Source organism: Sminthopsis crassicaudata, chromosome 1, assembly GCF_048593235.1.
Source record: "Sminthopsis crassicaudata isolate SCR6 chromosome 1, ASM4859323v1, whole genome shotgun sequence".
Classification (NCBI taxonomy): domain Eukaryota; kingdom Metazoa; phylum Chordata; class Mammalia; order Dasyuromorphia; family Dasyuridae; genus Sminthopsis; species Sminthopsis crassicaudata.
Genome location: NC_133617.1, coordinates 72197730 through 72218276, shown reverse-complemented (window position 1 = coordinate 72218276; position 20547 = coordinate 72197730). Strand labels below are relative to the sequence as shown.

Below are 20547 nucleotides of genomic sequence, written 5' to 3'. Positions count from 1 at the left end.
TATTCTCGTGGTTCTGTTTACTTCACTAACATCAGTTCATATAAGTCTTTACAGGTTTTTCTGAAATCATCCTACTTGTCATTTCTTATAGCACAATAATCTTCCATTACAATCATATACCACAGCTTGTTTGATATATAATGATGATGATATAAGTAATGAACATCCCTTTGATTTCTAATTCTTAGCCATCACAAAAAGAGATGGTATAAATACTTTTGCACAAATAGGTCCTCTTGCCTATTTTTTGATGCCATTGAGAAATAGACTTAGCAGTGGTATTGCTGGATGAAGGAATATGCACAGTTTTATAGCCCTTTGGGCATAGTTCCAAATTGCTCTCCAGAATGGTTAGATCATTTTACAACTTCATCAATAGTACATTAATGTCCCAGTTTTCCTATATCCTCTTCAACATCCAAAATCTTCCCTTTTTGCTACATTAGTCAAGCTTATAGGTGTGAGGTGGTACTTCAGAGTTGTTTTAATTTGCAGTTCTCTGACCAAATTTAATTTAGCATTTTCAATATTAGTTACTTGATTTCTTTATCTGAAAACTGCCTATTCTTTTGACCATTAATTGGGGAATGACTTACATTTTTATAAATTTGACTCATTTCTTCATATATTTGAAAAGTAAGGAAGCTCTTTATTGTTGGAAAAAAAATTGCTTTGTGTTTTGCTTTCCTTAATAATTTTGGTTGCATTGGTTTTGTTTTTATGCAATCAGAATTATCTGTTTTATATTTTGTAATGCACTCTTATATCCTCTTTGGTCCTAAATTCCTCCCTTATCCATATCTGACAAATAAAGTATTCTTTGCTCTCTTAATTGGCTTATCATCCTTTAGGTGAAAATCATATACCCATTTTGACCTTATCTTGGTATGTGATGAGAGATGTTGATCTTATACCTATTTTCTGGCCATACTGTTTTCCAGTTTTCCCATCAGTTTTTAATTACTAATGAGTTTTTGTTCCAAATACTTGGCTCTGGATTTATCTTACTTAATTTATTATAATGTAATTTGTACCTAATCTAATCCACTGATTCTATTTTTTTTTTATAATTATCATTTTTATTTTTGTAATTATCACTTTATAATTCAGTTTGAGATCTGATACAGCTAGACTTCCTTTCCATTTTTTTCGATTGTTTAGATCTGGAATTTTTGTGTAAAAAGTGTTTTAGAGTTTTGTTCATATAGTTCCCAAGTTTGTCTTGACAGGTAGACTCCCAGGTATATTATATCGTATACAGTTATTTTAAATGGAATTTCTCCTTCTATCTCTTGCTGCTGGACTTTGTTGGCAATCCTCTCCTTAAAACCCAAACTAAAAAATGTATATGTTTTGGGGGAGGGGGAGGTTTGCATATTGATCTGTAAACAAAGTATATTCCAATTTAATAATATAAGATACTTTTTTGTCTTTTTATCCCTAGCAGCTAGGATAATTTTTGGCATACAGTGGGCACTAAATAACAATTAGATTACATCCAGTAAGCAGTGGCTTAGCCTCATAATATTTGGTTTTTTGAAAGAGGAATTCAAACATTTAAATATCTTTGTAAACTTGAGTTGGGAGGACTTAATGCTAAGATTGTTTTGTCTACTAGCTCCCTAAGAACTCTGTTAGATGAAATACAGGCTCTTCACAGTGGTTAAAAGCTACTTCCTGTAAATTTTAAAATGGGAATTTGAGAGTGTGATACTTTTGAGAATGGCGCTGGATTTGATGAATCACCAAATCTGTTTTCTAAATATGTGTCCATTTGGGATGTCTTCCAAATGTTGGTTGAATTTTCTTTCTTTAGAGAATATCATCTTGTTATTCAAACAAACCTTGATAATTTATTAATTTCAGCTATCTTTATTTTAAGAAGAAACTCAGTAGCTTTGCTGAAATTTCTTCCTCCTAAGCATTGGAAAGTTTGCAGTTCAAGCTCTGAATCCTGTAAACTAAAGGCTGTAGATAGCACATGGGTTGAAAAAAAAGCAATTGCAGTCCATTCAAGAAACATTTATTTCCTCTACTTTAGACTGCAAACAATATTTTAGCAGTTTGGAAGAAAGCCTGGCTCACCTGAAGCCTCTCAAGACCTAAGAACTATATATTGTTGCCTTCTGATTCTCTTGTGGAAAATAGGAAATCAGTATGGGTATTTTTGGGACTGAAAAGCATGGGAGGAAGAGATGTTTTAGTTTTAATTTTAATTATTTTTATACCAACCACTTCACAGTGAATACCATTTTCTTCCCTCCCCCCCAACCATACCTTATGACAAAAAGAGTTAATTAAAACTAAATGCTATAGTGACAGCTGTGCAAAATGCCTTACCCACGGTCTAACAAGAAAAGGGAAGGAAGTTTCATCATCAGTTCCTTGGAAACCGAATTGGTCATTGCATTAAATCTGATTTTAGTATATTTTAATGTTTTTATTTAAATTAATTGTTGATATCATGTATATTATTTTTCTTTATTTGCTGTGCATCAGTTTATACAAGTCTTCCCATATTTCTCTAAATATCTTCCCTTTAAAAAAAATCATCATTTTGAGTGAATCATCAAGTATTTAGTAAGTGTCTGATAATGTGCCAGGTCTTATGCTAAGTGCTGGAGATAAAAAAAAAAAAAAAATCAGCAAAAACAACTCTTGCCCTTGATGAAGTTTACAGTGTCATGGAGGAAATAGCAAGTAAACAGCTATGGACAACCAAGTTTGTAGAAAAGATAAATTCTCTCAGCAGAGGCACTAGCATTAAAAGGAAGGTAAGATTTTAGCCATATTTGAAGAAAGCCAGGGAGGGGAGGAAATAGAAATGAGGAGAAAGAGAATTTTATGTGGAACAGCCAGTGAAAATACCACTGTGAAAATAGCAATGGAGTGTCTTACATCTTTGATCTCTTTTGGGCTATCCTCAGGAAAAGTATACCAAATCAGAAAGTATGGATTAATAAATTTCTCCTTAATTTCAAATTCTTTCCCAGAGCAATTCTCAACTCCAGCCAGGCATTAAATATATTCCTGTCTTCCCACTGCTCCTTCAATACTGACTTTTTCTTTCCTTTATCATTCTTGCCAATTTAATGGCTATAGGGTAAATCAGAAATAGCCTCAGAAAGAAGTTTTAGCAGGGATAGCTGTGTAAGAATTTAAAGGACCTTCATGTGAAAAGGAGTTTTGACTTGGCATTTTTCTTTGTTTCAGAAGGCAGGCTAGAAATTTTAAAACCTCCGATTACTTTATATATTTAGCAGATACTAAGAAATGTGTGTGGGAGGGGAAGGAGAACAAATATAATAAATAGGCCCTCTCTTCAAGGAGCTTGAAAAAAATGGGATAAAAATGAAATAGTATGAGGGTTGAATACAGTAGTACAATTAAAATTAAATATTTATTGACTACTTTGTGCAGAACAGTAAACAGTTCTCAGATGAATGGGAAAGTTTAACTGTGGTGCCAACCTTATGAGAAAACTTTATGGAGAAAAAAAAAAATTGAATCGGATCATGCGAGATGAGGTGATAATGATCTGGTTGAGAAATGACAAATAATTTTAAAATGAAAATAACAGACTTAAATGACACAACAGATACCAATATGGTATTTTAAGTTTTTCCAAACACTTTAATAGCTGTCTAATTTGATCCTCACACTGTCGCCTGCATTTGGATACATGAAAACAGTGTAGTCCAGAGAGACTTGCTGTAGCCATGTGGTGTCCAGCATCCCAGCTAGTCAGTCCCCTGATCACACTGCCTCTTAGAAATGAAACAAGAAAGTTGTGCACAGTAGCTTGGACTCTGTTTGGTGGGTAGGGTATGCCCAAAGTCTGAGAAGACCATAGGTTTATAAGAATTAGAAAGAGGAGGCAGACTATTACTGATGGGATTGAATGGTGTCAGGGCTCCAAAGCATAGCAGGAACATCACTAAGGGTCTTTTCTGGCCATTAGTGCTTATCTTATGCTTGGGCGTTTCCAAGCAAGGAACATTTAAATCTTTTTTTTTTTTTTTTTAACTTAAAGGTTATAAAACAAGTTGTCACATATCACAATATTTTCTAGCCCTCACTTGGTAGGTAATATATCAGCATATGACTGTAGGTTAAGGTTAAAAGCTAAGAGAAAAAAGGTCACTGTGAGGACATTCTAATGAATGAATTGGGCTTATCTCTACAGTTATCCCAGCCTGTACTTACTTGTCTGAAACCTTTTCTGCCAATCTTGGTGGCTCATGAAAGTAATTTGAGCCTGGTTCTTGGTGAAACTTCAGAATGAAGATACCCTTCAGCTTTGACAATTTCAAGATCAGTAGAACTAGAGTTTGTATAGGATCTCTTTTCTCATTTTCTGCTACACACGGTTTTTGTACATAAGGTTTGAAAGTGGAGGGTAGTCGTCAGAATTTTAACATTTTTGTAATTCTTAAATATTTCCAAAATTAACTTTTACATTCTAGCTATTCCTGTCTCCCTGGAATAATGGTGAATGGTTCCTGGCTTGTCTTTGGAGTAGAAGAAGGCCTCTCTTAGTGGCTGGGGAAGTTTCATTTTCTTAAGAGACTAGCTTTTGGTCATGGAGTTAAAGGACTCTAGACCAGGGATTCTTCACCAAGGTCTAAAGGCTTGGGTGGCATTTTTTGTGAGAGGGGTTAGTTTGTTTTTCTTTGTATTTTCTTAAATTTCAATATTTGTATATTTGTGTTTCAGTGCAATTAGTTTCCTTTGTAATATTATGGGTTTTATTTTGCTTATTTAAAAACAGTTTTGAGAAGAAATCCATAGGTTTCTCAGATTGTCAAAGGGGTTCAGTATACAAAAAGATTCAGAATCCTTTCTCTAGCCACTTGCAAATGAAGAGGCAACGTGGTGCAGTGAGGATAGCTTAACATATAAAACCAAGAGGATCTCTGTCCTCAGCTCTCCCACTCCTCCCTGTGTGATATTGGGCAAGTTTTTTAAGCTTTTGGGCTTCACTTTCCTCTCAACTGTGAAATCAGGCTAGTTGATCTCCAGACCCTTCTAGCTTTCAAGCCATGCCCTGTAGTAAATTGAATTGAATTGAATTGAATCCTGTGTTCCTCATATTCATTTCAACAGATTCATCAAGTATTGAACGCCTGCATGCTGGGTCTGTGGGGGTGGGTGCAGAGGTGATAAAGAGGCCTGGTAGTCCTTGTCCTCAAGAAGCTGTTAAAGGAAATAGGTAGAGGATTCCAGTAAAAACAATAATTATTATAATAACAGCCACCTGCATTTATGGTGAGTTTATTTTATCTTGTCCTCAAAACAATTCCATGGGGGTGATTCTACATTTAATAACAGTAGCTAGCATTTGTATCATGCTTTAAGGTTTTCAAAGTATTACATGTGTTATCTTCTATGATCCTTACAATAATCCTCTAAGGTAGGTGTTGTTATTGTCCCATAAGGAAGCTGAAGCATAGAGCACAGTGCCCAGGATCACCCAGCTAGTCAATGTTGAAGGCCTGATTTGAACTCGGCTTTTCCTGACTTCAAGCCCTGCACACTCTCCATTGAACCACCTAACTGGTAGTGTACTTGATGTAACCTTCTGGTGATAAGAACCACTCCACTCTTCATATTTGTGTCCCTGACACCTAGTACATAGACTATTGGGTATACAGCAGGCACTTAGCTTAATAAATAGGTAATAATTTATCCAGGCTAGTATATGGACTTAAACCTAGGCCTTCAGACTTGAGTAGATCACGTTGGTAGAAGGTATAAGAGCCATGACCTCCATTAACAAAAGTATCAGCTGACTTCAAGGAGTTATGGAATCAAGGACATCCACTGGGAGATAAAAGGAAAATTAAGTGGAGGAGACATGGCCTTTGAAGTAGATCTTGAATAGTGGTGAGATTTGCTTTCAGAGTCTGAAGAACCATGTGATGCTGCAATCTGTTTGGGATCGATTGGTCTGTTACTGTTTCAGAATCCAGACACTTTTATAAAAAGCAAATCCTCTCTTGGGGTCTTATCCCACTAAATGGAATACAGTGGGAAAAGTGTTTATTGAGCCCTTTGTTGTCTGCCAAACACGGGGAGGGATGGGGGAGGAGGAGGGGATACCAAAAAGCCAAGCCACTCTCAAGGTGCTACCCACCCAGAGAGAGGGGGAACATCAAACTTGCTACCCTGGTGGTTACCAGTTACCCAGATGATCAGATTGGGGCTGGGGTGGGAGAGAAAAGGGTTATTGAGATTTGTCTTTAAGTAAGCTTTTGAATTAGACAGACACTGATTAAACCACAGCCAAAGCTGCTTCTATCTTCTCCAGACGGAAAAGTGCAATATTTGGAAACTTTTTATTTGTTTTGTATCTCATGTTACAAGGAGACAATTTTTCAGCTTCTGGGCTGAGGGGGCGGAGAGGGGAAAGGAGAAATGTCAGCCTGAGCCTGGTTCTGGCCCTACAAGGTTAATAAAAGTTCAGGGCCTCTGGGCTGGTACTAAATCAGGTGGAGATCCATCTGCTACCCTGTGAGGCAAACACAATGCCCCATCTTATCCTGAGCCTAGGGCCAATGAATGGGCTCTCTTAAGGAGAGCAAATGTTTGTTTGCCCATATAAGATGGGGGGTTCTGCTCTGTTCAGGCCAGTGACTAGACCCTTCATGTACCTTTGTTTTTCCTTGCTTCCAACTGAAGAGAGCTCTTAGGCAGTTACACTGATCTCCTTCTACTTGGAACCCCCGGCAACCTGCTGGACATCAGTTTACTTAAATAGCTGTTCCTGATGCTATGTGAGGCATGCGTGTCTCTGGACTGTCAATGTGGACTACTGTTTTTATCATTTCCAACCACTAGGACAAGGCACTTGTCATAGGGGTTAGTGTAAAGTAGCACTTGCCCAACACAGTGGGCACCAACAAATCTTATGCTATCTACTCCATATCCACCCTGAATGCCGGGTTACATAGATACACGGATAGATAGTTTAAAAGACATGTAGAAAATATTGCAGGACATTGTCTCTGTGCATATATACAAGTAAAGCATATTAGAGTGAACACAAGTACAAGATGTATACATATATATATATGTGTGTGTGTGTGTGTGTGTGTGATACATGTATACACACACATGCTGCTTACCATATTCTCTCCTTGTATATAGTCTTTAGCATTCCTATGTTTGTGTTTGTCTTGCTGGATCCTGGTATAGGCATATTAAGGGGCATTTCAGGTGCAAGATGCTGCCTTGTCTTATCCCATGATGCACCTGTAGTAAAGGTCTAGTAACTTTAAAGTAAAGGTTCATCATTAATTCTGTTTGACTAACATGACTTAGAGAGAATAACTTTTTGATGGGAACAAGCATCTTGGAACTTGGCTCTGGACCATCACACAGTTGTATATCAGAAAGGAATTGAATTTGGGAGGGAGGGGGAATTATTTTGAAAGTACCTCACATACCAGAATAGGAGCTTCAGTGACCTTAATTGTAGAAAATATGAGCTCATCAGAGTCTTTGTGAAGGAAGAAAAGCTTGCACTTATACTGTAACATGCAACATTGCATTTGGATTTTATTTAAATTTTTTTTTTTTTTTTTTTTTTTTTTTGAGGTTGGGGTTAAGTGACTTGACCAGGGTCACACAGCTAGGAAGTGCTAAGTGTCTGAGACCAGATTTGAACTCGGGTCCTCCTGAATTCAGGGCTGGTGCTCTATCCACTGCGCCACCTAGCTGCCCCCAAATTTTCTTTTTCAACCTGAAATTTGAAACTCTATGAAAAGGTCAAATTTGGTGGAAGCTTAATTTTTTTCATCTTTTCCCCCTAAGCATCACTGCCATACTACATATATATATATATATATATATATATATATATATATATATATATATATATATATATATATATATATGTATGTAAATTTACTAATAAAAATTTACATCCTGAGATTTGAAAGCTCTCTTCTGAGTGTTTACGTTTGCAGTTGATTGTAAGAAATGTCTCAAAAGCATTTCTCAGTGAAAAATGATCTTGGCCACTGCCTAGATGTGGCATTTCCTCTAGGTATGTCTATTAAGGAACCTTGTAGGATTAGGGCTGCTCTTTAGTCAAGACAGAGGGAAGCAAATGTTCTCATAATTTCTATACTTAAATGTCCATTGTGGCCCCTGAACATATATATTTCATAATCCCATATTCTAGTTCTTCAATTAATTCCCTTTCTCAGTACCAAGTTTTCTTAGTCACTTAGTTTCTTCTAAAAAGTGCTTATTCTTCCACTTATGGAGGTACTGTTGAGGATGTGGCAACAGGAAGAATACAGGGGGGAAGTTAGGTGGCACAGTAGATAGAGCACCAGCCCTGAAATCAGGAGGACCTAAATTCAAATCTGGTCTCAGACATTTCAACACTTCCTTGCTGTGTGACCCTGGGCAAGTCACTTTATCCCAATTGACTTGGCAAAAAATAAAGTCGTAGCTCTAATCCTTAAAAATAAACCAAAAAAAAAAAAAAAAAAAAAAGGAAGAATATAGGTTTGTAAAGGACCTTCTCTAATGGTTACTGGAAGAAATGAAGCCCTAGTATTTCCCACTTCCCTGAAAAAGGGAAGGGCAAGAGAGATTACTTTGGGCTTAAGAAAAAAGCCAGCATTAATTTTGTTTTTTTTGCAAATTATTGGTGATTTGGGGTCCAGTACAGCTTCTCCTGTCCAATCCTGAGATGTCTGTGTGATAGCTCAGATAGTTGACATCCACTGGCTGGTGAAGCTCCTGGTTTTCAAGAGCAGTTGTCCAGTATTAATATGTAAAAGGCTTATATTCTTTGGAGCCAATTTTCTTCCCAATACAAATTTATTCAAATTCAATAAAATTACTAAATAACTACTATATATGTAAAACACTAGGTTTGAGGTACAAAGATGAAGAAAATACTGGCCTTGCCATGAGGGAATTTTCAGTCTACTGTACCAGAGAATATGGAATGTATATAGCTCAGTAAAGTGTTGAGTTGAGTACGAGAGGTGGCAAAGGAAAAATCTATACAAAATGCTCGAGGAAAAAATGATGACATAGTGATGATCTAGAAGGGAGAATCAAAAGTGGCATCTGATCTGAGCCAGGAAAGGAAAGATCTATAGGCAGATGATATTTCAGGATTGAGGAACTCCCCTGCAACAAGATACTGAAAGAAGAGATTGGAAGACAATAAGAGATCCAGTGGGACAAGAATGCCACTTGGGTGGATGCTAGATTCTGCTTGAGTTCTTCCAGAGAATTGCCAAGTTCTGTGTCAAAACATCTGTAAATCCATGGCCCATTAGATGCCATCTCATTGATTATAAGCTTATTTCACATGTGAGAAATCTGAGGCTCAAGAGAGGACAGGCTGCCTATCAGCCTAGGAGGAAGGTGCAGAGCAAGGATTAGAGACCATGACTTCCCACAAATCAGCATGTTGTCCCGGCCCATCATATTACAGAAAGGCAAAGGGGTATCTCCCCCTCCACCCTCAATAGACACAGCAGCCCAAGGAGATGTCTTTATATGCCTGACCTTGTACAGAACAGTAGTTAATGATGCAGATTTAACTGCTTTGTGACTATGAGTAAATCAAGTTTCTGGACCTAAATTTTCTTATCTATAAAAAGGAGATGGTACTTGCCTTTCTTATTTCCCAGGATTGCTATGGGAATCAAATGAAATCAGGCGCGTTTTATGACCAGATACTGACATATGGCCTAGTCTTCACCATGATAAATGTTTGCAAGCCAGTAGTTTTGATGCTTTGAGTATGAGATTGGCTTCTTGAATAAAATCATTTTATTCTCCTCCTGATACCTCCTTACTAATCACTGTTGGTGATAGTCAGCTTGTGGTTTGGATGTTGGGTCTCTTGGCTTTAGATCTGAGAAACAAATCAAAAACAGATAGTGCTGCTGCTGCTACTGCTGCTGCTTCCAAACCTGGCAACACTCATTTCCTCTTCCAGAGTATGCGGAATTTTTGCACTGTAAGTCCAAGAAGTTTACGGACTTTGATGAAGTTCGCCAAGAGATTGAAGCAGAGACCGACAGGGTCACGGGGACCAATAAAGGCATTTCTCCCATCCCCATTAACTTGCGAGTCTATTCACCACATGGTAAGCAACCTACAATATTATTTGTTCATTTGTATATGATATTTTGTTACTTTTTGATATTTTTTTACCTTTTCTTCAAAGCATACTAATATTTCGGGTGATATGTCTTAAAGACACCAAGACCAGATAGAGCTTTAATGTCTCCCTTCAGCTGCCATTATCTTTATGGGACATGTGACACAATAAGCATTTTAAAAATCAGACTAATTGATTAGTCACTGAGAGTATAAATGGATAATTGGTAAGATTCTGAGACAGGGAAGCTCTCCTGGAACATTTTCTGATATAAACCAATTCCCAGGAATTGTGAGCAGAGTACATATCTTGTCAGACAAAATAAAATCACCGGGTGAATTGTTGATTAGTTGTTAATTTTATGTTTTCCCTAGGCTTTAAGGCTGATTTTCCTTCAACTTTGGTTTTTCCTTTTAGTGTTGAATCTAACCTTAATTGACCTTCCGGGTATCACCAAAGTACCTGTTGGTGATCAGCCTATGGATATTGAATACCAGATCAGGGATATGATCCTCCAGTTCATTAGCAAAGAGAGCAGCTTGATTCTTGCAGTCACACCAGCCAACATGGATCTAGCAAATTCAGATGCCCTCAAGATGGCCAAGGAAGTTGATCCTCAAGGTAAGTCCTAGAACTCCCATTACCAGCCAAAGATAATTGTGAACTTAGAAGGGAAGGAAGAAAGTAATGAAATATCTGGGAAAGGATCATTGGACTAGGCTATGCTTCTAGAAAAAGACTTTAGTTATGGATTTTTGAGCTTTCAGATAAAAAGATCTTCTCTAGGAATGTCTGTACAGTAACTGAGAGCATATCCTCAGGGCTTAGCTGTTGTTTCTACACCTCGGCCTTGGTGAATTTCTCAATATTTGTTCTCCATTAGCTTAGTTGGCTGTTGAGCAGATGACTGGCAGCAGTAGGCAATTAATAGATGAAATACTTTGTTACTGGTGAATTTTCTTGTTTCAGTATGAAACTCATGGCTCAAGAAAATAGAAAGAGGTGAGATTTCGACTAATGTGTAATCATCAATAATTGCATTGAAAGCATTATAAGGCAAGGGTTGACTCTGGTAACAGTGGTGTATTTCCTACAGAGTATTTTAGATTAAGACTGTGCCAATAGCATTGGGACCATGACATTAGAGTCACAGCTTAACATCCTTGCTTGTTAAATTCTTGCTAGGTAGGATAGACATTGTGTAAGTTTTTCCATACTGTCCCAATGGAGAATCCTCCTGGTGATTTCCTTAAGATATTCCTTTATGTATGTCTGCCTTGTGACTTTTTCAGGCTTACGGACTATTGGTGTTATAACCAAGCTTGACCTAATGGATGAAGGCACAGATGCCAGAGACGTGCTTGAGAACAAGTTGCTCCCCTTGAGAAGAGGTATGATTGTAATTCAAATCCTTTGGGACCTCTGTTGAGGAACAGTTTCCTTGGTGTGTTTGGGAACCAAGATGTAGAGAAAATTCTGGACAGTGAGCAACCCCTTCCTGGGTTTTGTCATGTTCTCTTCACTCCACTTTTGTTAGCCATATACATGTGGTTTAAACCCATCTCCATCTTTGCAACTACAAGATAAATGGAGAGAGAGCACAGTATTAAGGAAAGAGCACTGAACTAGACTCTTAAGTCGCCTAAGAAGGAAATCATGAATCATGTTTTCATTCCTTTTATATCTTTTCTAGGGCATAGCACAGTGTTTTAAATATAGAAAATAATAGGGATTTTTATGGCTGATTGAGGGAGACCTGAATTCTAGGTCCTAGATTTTCAACAGACTTGCTGGGTGTCCTTAATCAAGTCATTTCTCTTCTCTGGACATTTATTAGATGAGACATGATGACTTACTTTTCAGTTCTAAAGTTATGACTTTAGGCAAAATTATATGATTTGAAATCTTAAAGATTTTTTTAAAATGATTTTTCCAAAAAGTTCAGAAGTTGTCATATTCAATAAATGGGATTTAGTTTGCATCCTTTTGTAGAGGCTTCTTCCACTTCAAGTAGCACTTACCATCAGAATGAAAAGTTTGACTTTCTTTTGAATTACCTATTGGTTAAAAAGTATCACAGCCTCAAGTGAGTGATCTCTCTACAGGCTATATTGGTGTGGTAAATCGGAGCCAAAAAGACATTGATGGGAAGAAGGATATCCGAGCAGCCCTTGGGGCTGAGAGGAAGTTTTTCCTCTCTCACCCAGCATATCGACACATAGCAGACCGAATGGGTACCCCTCACTTGCAGAAGACCCTGAACCAGGTATAAGATAAGACTTAAGAGTTTTGGTTGGCTTTTTCCCCCCCCATCTCTGTGAAATGTAAGATAGATCTTCCTCAAGGCTAGTTGGAGGGATTGTTGATCCCTTCTCTATTAAAATTAGGCTTGTGTTAGTTTTGGTGTTCTGTGATTCCTTGAATATCAGTCTTAACCAATTTTTGAAGAATCAAGAACACTGCTGTTCCTCAGCTCTGTAAACCTCGAGTTTCTCCTGTTTGTGGTTGGGTAAGTGGGTATGCAGTTGTTAACAACGGGTGATCATGATGCATACTATGGAGAGGGCAACAGTTTCAGGACTGGAACAGGGTAGAATTAAAACAGAAATAGCCCTACTTCTCAGAGAAGACAGTGCAGGAAGGGAACAAAGATTCAATGGAAATGGCTTCTAGCCCAGAAACTGAAGAACATCTATATAGGGAGAGGGTGATGAAAAGTTTCAGGAAAAGTTAGCATGTCTGCATGAATTCAGAGCCTTTTTGGTTGCCATGAAGTCCTACAAGAGTTGGTAGACCCAAGATGTACGTGTCCCCAGAGTTACTGCAGCAATAGCTGGCCAGGAATTTGGCAGCCTTGGGGCATTGAGATCTTAGAACCCTTATTCATATGGGTTTAATTGGTTCCTGTTGCCATCCAAAGTAGCACTACTGTACACAGTTCCTTTACCCTTCCTCCATTGGAACATGCTCTGGCTTGGCTCTTTCATGGGCTTGCTTGGAGCAGGAATTGTATCCTTTTAGTAAGGGCTTCTAATCTGGTTGGTGACTGATGCTGGTCTTATCTCTGACCCTTTTAATTTAGCAACTGACCAATCACATCCGAGAGTCTCTGCCTGCTCTGCGCAGCAAGCTCCAAAGCCAACTGCTGTCTTTGGAGAAGGAAGTGGAAGAATATAAGAACTTCCGGCCTGATGATCCCACACGGAAAACCAAAGCCCTACTTCAGTAAGTACCTTGCTCACTGCCCTAGTTCATGACCTAGTATCTCAGGGTTGAGCCTTTCTTTTTGTCTAGGGAGCTTTCTTCCCTATTTTTCCTGGTTAAAAGTAATTTGGGCATCTAAGCAGCAACACAGTGGGGATGCAGGGATGCAGTTGTTATAGGTGTCCCAAAAGAATTTGGAAATTTAGATAATTTCTAAATGAAGAGGCAAGTTTTATTATAATTGTAATACTAATTAAAAGTAGGCTATATTCCAAGATAAGGAAGATAGCCAAGACCAACAAGCAATCAGGTAAATGTATAGGGATTTGGGGAGTGGAATGCAGAACAAAAAACAGAGCTGAGTAAATGACATTTACTTATGTAAAATGACATGAAAATTGGGGTTCACATGATTGGTGAGAAATTTGGTAATAAAGTCTAACAACAATTCCTTTTCTTCTTTCATGAAACTAAAAAATGCTCATTGTTTGAGTTTAGGACAAGGTAGTAGTCCAGACTTTTAGATGGCAAATTAGAAATTATTGTAGATTTGCTTAGTGGAATAAAGATAAAAGATGACATCATTGCTAGAGCCAGGTATTACATTCCTAACAACATTCCTAAAGGTTGCTCCACATCAGATAGAGGGTGACATATAACCTCATTTTACATCACAAACATAACAAGACTGGGTGGAAGGAAGGGGTGGCATTTGTGGTCACAGTTATGAATAGTGCAGTAAATTATGTAATGTCCTACTTACAGGCCTCAAATAGACAAAGGAAAACTTTGCTCTTAAGTGTCATTACTAAGGAGGACCTGGATTCAGGAAGACTCTTCTTCAAGTTAAAACTAACATTATGACCCTGGGCAAGTCACTTAATCCCATTTGCCTTAATAGTCTCTGTAAAAATGAATTGCAGAGGGAAATGGCAAATTATTCCATTTTCTTTGCCAAGAAAACCCCCAAATGGTTTCCCAGAGAATGAGGCATGAATGAAGCCACTGAACAACAACAACAGATCACTTGCTTTTCTTCTATTTAGATAGATCAGCTGCTAGCTTCTGGAGCCTAGGGAGGAGGGTGTGGGGGCTCATGCTTTGGGATGCAGACATCCTGCTCAGCAGAGGCTGACCTCTGTCAGGAGAGGAATCTTTAGAAACTAACACTGAATGGCTTTGGGAATTTAAAAGGAACATTTCACAGAAGAGGCCTCTAAATTCCAATTGTTGCAGTGGCTATTTCTCCTTTCCCAGTTTGGAGAGTTTGGAGGTAGGAGATTTACAGAAGGTAGCTGAGATTGTCTGGTTAGTTATCATTTGACTCCTAGATTTTTGTGCCTCTAGGAAAGAGTAAATAGGAACCTTTTGGGTCGGGCCCTCTGGTTTTCCTCTACACTTGGGATTGGCTTCAAGAAGTTGATAGATTCAGCACTAGCCCTGAAGCCAGGAGGACCTGAGTTCAAATCTGGCCTCAGACACTTCATGCTTCCTGGCTGTGTGACCCTGGGCAAGTCACTTAACCCCAATTGCCTCAGCCCCCCCAAAAAACAATTGTGAACTGTGAATCTTTTCTAATTGTTAGTTCCATGGGAATGCTTTTTTATCTTAATAATGCTGCTACAAATAGTGGAAAATAGGTCTGGAGTTTGTAATTGATAGGAGGTGCAAGTTAAACTTTATTTAGTCTTTCTGGTAGGCTTAGGAGAACATTGTGCATATTGACTGTTTACTTTGAATCATCTCCATTTTCCATTTGGTTTCTAAGCATAATTATAAGGATTCCAGGTATGTGCTTTTCAATGATATTATCCCTTGCCTCTTTATTCTGCTTCTATATATTTAGATTCCTAGTCCTCTAAATTGAAATGGTTTTGTGAGCTATGTTTAAAGTGCTAAATTAATATTGGCTTTTGTGTTTTTTCTTGAAAGAAAAATTGTGCATGTCATCAGTTACCTTATAGTTGCTTTGATGTGAGATGGCTTATTCCTTCTTTGGCCTTGCCATTTTAGGATGGTCCAGCAGTTTGGTGTGGATTTTGAAAAGAGAATTGAAGGCTCAGGAGACCAGGTGGACACATTGGAACTTTCTGGTGGCGCAAGGATTAACCGCATCTTTCACGAGAGGTTTCCATTTGAGCTTGTGAAGGTGATATATTTTATGCTTCTTTTCATTTCTATCAAAGGACAATTAGCCTTACCCTCCAAGGGTTCATGGAAGACATTACTAAATGCCTTTTGAACTGATAAACAGCAAGGCATGCCTTCATATTCATAAATAAATTCACATTGATTCTGCTTGGTTTCGAAAAGAATCAAATACTCTAGCTTGGGCGTTGAAGCATGCACCATATAGATGATCATTCTTCATAGCTAAAAGAATTCAAATAACCAATTATCAACTTTCTTTTAAAGATTTACATTGTAAAGGAGATAGCCAATTGTAACTCATTGCCTTAATTTATTGAACTACTGTGATTTTATAGATATCTTTCTCTGCTTATTTTGGTTTTTTTAGATGGAATTTGATGAGAAAGACTTGAGACGAGAAATTAGCTATGCAATTAAAAACATCCATGGAGTCAGGCAAGTATTAGGGGTGGGGGAGGAGGGTTAACTTCCTTCTGTTGACATGTTATTGTCTCAGCCAGGCCTCAGGGATGCCTGTGCTCCTGGCCTCTGGTATACAGGTTGGGAGGAGACCATGTTGGTCAGGGACTGACAAGTCTCAGAGGTAGAGCACACAGCCCTGGATGGTGGGGTGAAGAGAAGTAGTCAGTCTGGTGTTCTTCCTTAGTGTCTCCCATGACAAATCAGTTGTCCTTCAGTATTTTGACACTTAAGGGCCAAGTTTTACCTCTGTCTTATTTGAGGCCTGTAAGTAGGACATTATTTAATTTACTGCACTATTCATAACTGTGACCACAAATGCCACCCCTTCCTTCCATCCAGTCTTGTTATGTTTGTGATGTAAAATGAGGTTATATATCAGCCTTGGTAAGAGGTTTTAAAACAAAAAGTATGAAGGGATAGATTGTCTGAAGGGATAAGAAGGGGCCCAGATCTGAAGGCAAACCAGAATGGGAGAGAAATGAATTTCATATTGGTCACACTGAATGTTGCTAAGAAAGAATAGAATTCTGTTGCCAAATTGAGCCTTCTTGATACTAGGAATTCCTCATTAATGGGAAGTGAGCCTTTAACTCAGATATATGATTATTGCTATTTCTTCAGTTAACCAAATAGTTGCCATTAATATTGTTGATTGTTTTTTGTTTTTCTTTGATTATTTCCTTCACCCTTGCCCTTGTGGTTGGACGTGCATAGGACGGGGCTCTTCACCCCAGACTTGGCATTCGAGGCCATTGTGAAAAAGCAGGTGGTGAAGCTGAAAGAGCCTTGTCTGAAATGTGTCGACCTGGTTATTCAGGAGTTAATCAATACAGTTAGGCAGTGTACCAGTAAGGTATTGAGCCCTCCCTGAGGGTTGTGGAAAAGGGAGCCACGGGGGGATGGGCGGTATCAGGATTGCAGTGCCCTGCCTGCTCTGGCTGGTCAGTCTCCCCAGATTGCTTTTACTTCCAGGAGGATGGCCAGGTAAGGGACTCTGGACTGTGGAGGGTAAGACTATATTGAAATTGTTTGGATCATCTTCCCCACTCTTCAGTAAGGTCACCAGTGTCTCTCTAGAGACTCTTGAGTGAATGGGGGAAGCAGGAGATAGAATGGGAGGAGTGCCAAGCAGGCCTCAGGAGGTGGCCAGCCGAGTGGCAGCTTACTCTGGGATCCTGATGTCCGACATAGCATGTGTCTTGACTGATTTAAAATGCTGCTTTGCTACACCCTGGGAAGCAGAAATTGAAATGTGCCCCTTCTTGAAACTGGAAACCCTATCCCAACGCCACTCCCAATCCTCTTTTCATCATGGATTTTATTCTTTTTGGGAAAAAAATTAGTCCCATGGTATGATGTTTTGCATGAATCCACTGCTTCAGAGCCAGTGTGCTGAGGGTGCTGAGAAGCCCTGAGAGCGACAGAATGCTACAGTGAGAATGTGGGTAACTGGCCTGTCAGACCTGGCTTCACCCCCAACACACACACCCAGGACAGCTTTGCCAGTGATCCCCATTCTGCAGCCTGCTTCCTGCCATTCTCCAGGCAGGAACAGCGCTCTGCAGAGGGAATGTGGCCCCCCTCAACAGGGGGCCCCCCGCCAACAGTCAATATAATTGGCACAAGCAATTCCTACACTTGACAGGAAATGTCCACCTCCCCAACCCTGACAGTCCCTGCTTCCCAGAGTGATCTGCTTCAGCTGAGCCGTGTAAATGCTTTCCCAGGGTTGTGTGTTTGCGTGTGCATGTGTGTGCGCGAGCGTGTGTGTATGTGTGTGTGTGTGCGCGCGTGTGTGTGTGCCCGTGTGTGTGTGTGTGGGTAGGAGTACTGGGGCTGTCTTTAAGAGTCAGGAGATTTTTGCTTATGCTGCAGTTCTTGATCTGTGTCATTTTTAAAAGCCTGCATTTGCTTTCCAAGCTTCTTCAGTCAAACCCAGCAGGGTTGGAAGTAGATTTCCAGAGGCTACAACATGTATTTGAAAATTCAGGACACCCACTGTATTGGGTGTAAGGTGACCAAAGCCATGACCTTGCACTATTGACAAGTCCAGCCAAAAGCCCCTTGAAATGGCTCTCCTTCCGAAGCAGCTTCCCAGGGCAAATGCCGAGGCTTTTACTATGCCTCTTACTAACTGGTTGCCTCTCTCCTTTTCTTCCCTCTCTCTGTCTTTTTGTTACTGTGTGTGTTTGGTCTGCAATGCCTTTTGGGGTCTCGTCTTTCTGCCTCCCTCGTGCTCTGCATGACGCAGGACGGGTCTCTTCACCCCCGACATGGCCTTTGAAGCCATTGTGAAAAAACAGATTGTAAAGCTCAAAGAGCCGAGTTTGAAGTGTGTTGATCTGGTGGTCTCAGAGCTGGCCACCGTCATTAAAAAGTGTGCTGAGAAGGTAATGGGCTAAATTTTTTTTCCATCTGTTAGTCTAATCTGAGTATCTGGAAAATACTGGCTCCACAGGACCTGCCTAACTTAATGCCTTGAACTTAATTCATGTTCTTTCCAAACATGAAGCCAGTTTAGTGGCATTATTTCTGGCCCATGCCACAACTATTAACTGTCATCTGTGGACAGCCCCCAAAAATAAATTTGGAGGTCCTGCTGAGACATATGACATAGATGCTGTCTTGAACTACTGCCCAGGAGACCAAAAGCCAGAGCTTCAGGGGGTGTGGGGAAGGCCGTTCATCTCATTGGCATTATTGCTGCTTAGTATATTCATTCATGATATAATGCAGCAATGGGGGTGGAGGTGGGACAGGGGACAAAAGTGATATTTGATTGGTAAACACACTTCACCTGCTTTGAATGAAATCTTTTCATCTTTGATTCTCTTTTTTTTAAAAAATATTTTCTAATCTCTAATTCTCTTGTCAACTCAAGCTGCCCATATTTGTCTTTTTAATGAGTGTCTGTGGTGACAAAATTGGGGATCATTGAAGTCCTTTCATGTCTTCTTGGCTCTCCCTGGCTTTCTGCTTTCTTAATGTAAATTGTTGTGGCGTTTGTGCTATGTAGAGCCATCTGACATGCCTCTTTCCTCCCCCACAGCTTGGCTCCTATCCCAGGTTACGAGAAGAAACAGAAAGAATTGTCACCACTTACATCAGGGAGCGAGAAGGGAGAACAAAAGACCAGGTATGCTTGAAAAGCAGACACTAGATACTGCTAACTTAAGGACCAGGTCACCTTAATGGCCATACTTTGTGATTGATTCTGTATATGAACCTCTCATTTACAAGGGTGGTATCCAGCTCTAGGATGCCCAATAGTGTGTACAGTATTCAGTGAAAAAGAGGGATGCACTGAGAGCCTGGAAGTACCAGGCAGATAAAGCTTGGCCCTTTGCCTGAGTTGGAAAATAGTTACAGATCCCCCTCTACTGGTCAACTTGGGAGTATCCTCAAGTATTATCAATGTGTGTTTGGATCTTTGAGGCACAGATGATTCATGGTAGGGCTGGAGTTTTGTTGTTTTGTTTTGTTTTTTAATTAATAGTAATTTTATCTTTTCAGATCCTTCTTCTGATCGACATTGAGCTGTCATACATCAACACAAATCATGAGGACTTCATTGGTTTTGCAAAGTATGTATATTATACGTGCAGCTTCTTGGATGTGGGAACCCTGCCACCAAATAGGGCTTAGAGCTGGCCCTCATAGAGAGCACCAAGGCTCCAGCCTCCAGGTGATGCTGGCTCAGAAAAACGGTTGGGGGTGAGGATAATTTCCAGAAGACATATCCTGAGTTTTGAGTCATTCTATCAGAGATGCTCATTAAATGAGATTTTCTATATGTCTTGCTTTAAAAATTAAAAAGAAATTGAAACTGATTCTGCTTGCAGATCATTGTGGCCTCATCAGTTCCTTCCTATTAAATGGGCCCAAGCAGCCCACTCTTAGTTACTTAAGAAACTTTGGTTCCTTTTAATTTAAGAGAACCTTACCTTAATCTGGCTGTGAGGTTATCTTCTGCTAAAATGCAATCATTCTCCTCTACACTGCCTGATTTTTTTTCTCAGACTTTAGGAGGAGTCTTTGAGGATATGTTGTGCCCAAGAGTCTTTTTGGTAGGTGATAAGGAGAAAAGTGCAATGGCTTTTCTGGATCTTCCCATGCCTTAGGCCATGGTAGTGAGCCATAACTGTGTTTGGTCACAGAAAAGTCCTGCTGTGCCCTGTCATTTAAGATGAGAGTGAACTCAGTACCCTCATCTTGGATTAGCAAACCCCTATGAGCCTCCCTGTGACTGCTTGGTGTCTATGTGGTGGACTTAAAGCCCTGGGTCTCTTTCCCCTCTTGATTTCTGCTCTTTTCCTCACTTTGTTTCTGCTTTTCACACTTCATCCACAGTTCCTCCTTCTCACCATCTCTCCTGTTTTTCCTTTGATCACTTCATTTTTTCCTCTGGACTCCTTGGCCTTCTTCCCAATAACCCCAGCTGTTACTATACTGAGCAGCTTGTGACAGGGTGGGTATCTGCCTGCTGTGTATGCTGTTTCAGTAGTGTGTTAGTGGGACTTTGGGCTAGATCTGTTTTTACCAAGGTGATGGTAAGTCCCAAGACAGTAAGATTTCCCTAGGGAACTAGT

General features: G+C 39.5%; 1 protein-coding gene across 15 annotated transcripts in view; it reads left to right on the top strand.

Annotated features, from left to right (window-relative positions):
• Nucleotides 1-20547, top strand: part of DNM2 (dynamin 2) — a 73393-nt gene that overhangs the window by 29068 nt on the left and 23778 nt on the right. For 8 of the 15 annotated variants that reach the window (XM_074311881.1, XM_074311871.1, XM_074311898.1 and 5 more), the window contains exons 3-12: nucleotides 9977-10126; nucleotides 10559-10762; nucleotides 11434-11532; nucleotides 12247-12407; nucleotides 13224-13366; nucleotides 15359-15494; nucleotides 15864-15931; nucleotides 16673-16811; nucleotides 19008-19094; nucleotides 19472-19542. In XM_074311881.1, coding sequence (XP_074167982.1) covers nucleotides 9977-10126; nucleotides 10559-10762; nucleotides 11434-11532; nucleotides 12247-12407; nucleotides 13224-13366; nucleotides 15359-15494; nucleotides 15864-15931; nucleotides 16673-16811; nucleotides 19008-19094; nucleotides 19472-19542 — 1258 coding nt within the window. Of the gene's footprint in view, nucleotides 1-9976; nucleotides 10127-10558; nucleotides 10763-11433; nucleotides 11533-12246; nucleotides 12408-13223; nucleotides 13367-15358; nucleotides 15495-15863; nucleotides 15932-16672; nucleotides 16812-18209; nucleotides 18349-19007; nucleotides 19095-19471; nucleotides 19543-20547 lie in introns of all 15 variants that reach the window. The other 7 variants (XM_074311929.1, XM_074311889.1, XM_074311920.1 and 4 more) reach the window with 1 other exon arrangement.